Source organism: Emiliania huxleyi, assembly GCF_000372725.1.
Source record: "Emiliania huxleyi CCMP1516 chromosome Unknown EMIHUscaffold_186, whole genome shotgun sequence".
NCBI lineage: Eukaryota > Haptophyta > Isochrysidales > Noelaerhabdaceae > Emiliania > Emiliania huxleyi.
This window is the reverse complement of record NW_005200730.1, coordinates 208,261-210,331: the sequence shown is the minus strand read 5'-3', so window position 1 is coordinate 210,331 and position 2,071 is coordinate 208,261. Positions and strand designations below refer to the sequence as shown.

General features: G+C 62.4%; 1 protein-coding gene across 1 annotated transcript in view; it reads left to right on the top strand.

Moving 5' to 3' along the window:
- The window catches only part of EMIHUDRAFT_113321 (hypothetical protein), a gene marked incomplete at both ends in the record, with an annotated part of 2,445 nt that extends 2,056 nt beyond the window's left edge, over positions 1-389 (top strand). The window contains one exon of the mRNA XM_005782794.1: positions 360-389. Within this exon, the coding sequence (XP_005782851.1) occupies positions 360-389 (30 nt within the window). The remainder of the gene's footprint in view (positions 1-359) is intronic.
- Positions 390-2,071: the final 1,682 nt, after the last annotated feature.

Below are 2,071 nucleotides of genomic sequence, written 5' to 3'. Positions count from 1 at the left end.
CTTTATACTCGTTTATTCACGAGGCGACCCCAGGGGAACCTGGGCTCTAGGTTTCCTAGTGGCGTGCTGTGAATAAACAGCGAAGAAGACGCCTAGGTTTTTTATCTCGCCGAGTCAACCCGAGCCTCCGGGAGACTGTCAGCTGTTTTCACAGCAGGCTGGAAGTACCTCGACAGCAACTGGAGAGAGAATTTTGCCGAGCGCGGAATTTGCGCGGGCAGAATTCTTTTGCAAAAGCATCACTGCGCGGCCATCGCAAGAGCCCCCGCTCTCGACCCCCCCCCCCCTCTACGTCCGAATGCGTGTCGCTGCTCGCGTCAGCATCGCACGCAGCCCCGATGGCGTCGCCCGCGGCGTAGGCGTGCGCCTGGCAAGCCGCACGCATGTGAGAGGGTGTGTGCACGCACATGCCGTCAGTCCCTCCCCGCCCCCCCCGCCTGCCAGCGGTGGGCCGTCCGTGTCCAATCTAGAGGCGCACTGGTAGTCGCTGCGCGATTGGATGACGTAAGGCGCCTCGCCAAAGTCGGCGGGCCGAGCAACAGTGAACTCTGCAGTTGTCCAGCGGTCGCCCGAGACGCGTGTGGAGGAGAAGCACTTCCACGCCACCTGTCCGGCCTATGGTGCATGCTGGCCGCCTTCCCACACTTGGGCGGTAGAGCCCCCCTCACCCACACACCGCGGCGTGCCTCGTGCGCCTGCGCCGACGCGTAGCCGTACCGAATCTCGAGAAACTCGCCTAGCAGAGAGCGCCAGGGAGGGTGCCCGGAGAGGTCGAATGATGCTCGATGCGTTGGGCTCCGGCGCACCACGGCTGCCGACGGTCTGGTATGTCTCGAGTATCCGCCCGCCGTTGACCTGTGAGGGAGTGGAAGCTGCTGGCGCAAAGGCAAGGTTGAGCGGCAGGAGCGGTTGTTTGTCAGCGGGGTGGGAAGGGCGGTACCTCGGAGATCAGTGGAGCGCCGCCGACAGCGAGGCAGCTCTCGGTAGAGACGAAGCCTGCGGCGAGCCTCTCGCCGGTGAGGGAACGCGGCCTTTGCCAAGACTAGACGGTGAGAGAATAGACAAACCTGCCGCCGTGTACTTCCATTTTAGCACTTCTCCCTCCAACGCAGTATAGCGGATCTTCTGGGCGGCGTTCAGCATTGCGGACCTCGCTAGCCAGCCCAGACCAGTGGCAGCGAGCATCTCGTCTCCGTTGACCTTGCCTTTGCACCTATTGCGCCAGGCTCGAGGTGAAGCTAAATGCCTCTACTATCCTTGTCCTTTTCGCATGAGCTCAACGCACCGCCACACGCCTCCTCGAAGCCTGCGAGACCGGCTTGCAGTTAGCTATGCGGCAGCAGGAGAAAAGGCAGGCTCTACTACCCGTCGAGCAGCAGGAGAAAAGGCAGACTACTACCCGTCGAGCACCTGTGGAACAACGACCTGAGCTCGAAGTCGTTGGGCCTCCGCACGGGCACCGCGCCGGTGCTCTCCTCGAGAGAGTGGAGAGCAGAGAGGAGCCCAACCTCCGTCGTCAGGCCCTGCTGCCACGCCTGCTCGCGCTCCCCTCTGCTATCACGCGGAGTCGACTCTGGAAACGACTGCTCATCCACTTCTGGGTCATCGTTATCGCTGCCACCATGCTCCCAGCGAGACGCCGCCCTCAGCCCATTGCCGCGCAACTCGATGGCTCCAGAAGTGGGTGAAGTCTGCGCAGGCAAGCAACCGCTGCGCGGCCCACTCAGGGCATGTGCCGCTGCCAGCGCCGCCGCCACGCCGCTGCCGCGCCGCGTTGCTCGTCGGAATGCAGACATATGTGTATCAGCCGACGAGAACTCGTGCGTCCCTACGCCTACGCGGATCTCTCTCTCTCTCGGGTTTCACAGATGGTTTCATTTGAGTCAACGGGCCGCGACGGCGACACGGGCCTCTAAGTACAACTCTCACACAGCTGGGCGTGTGTTGGGTGTGATGTGTTCTGCGACGACCGCGGTTGTTTTGTTTCAACCCTTTTCCTACACCCTGCTCCCTGGCTCAGTCAGTCAGTCAGTGTTACACACCTCCTAGCATGGAGGACGGGCCCACACGC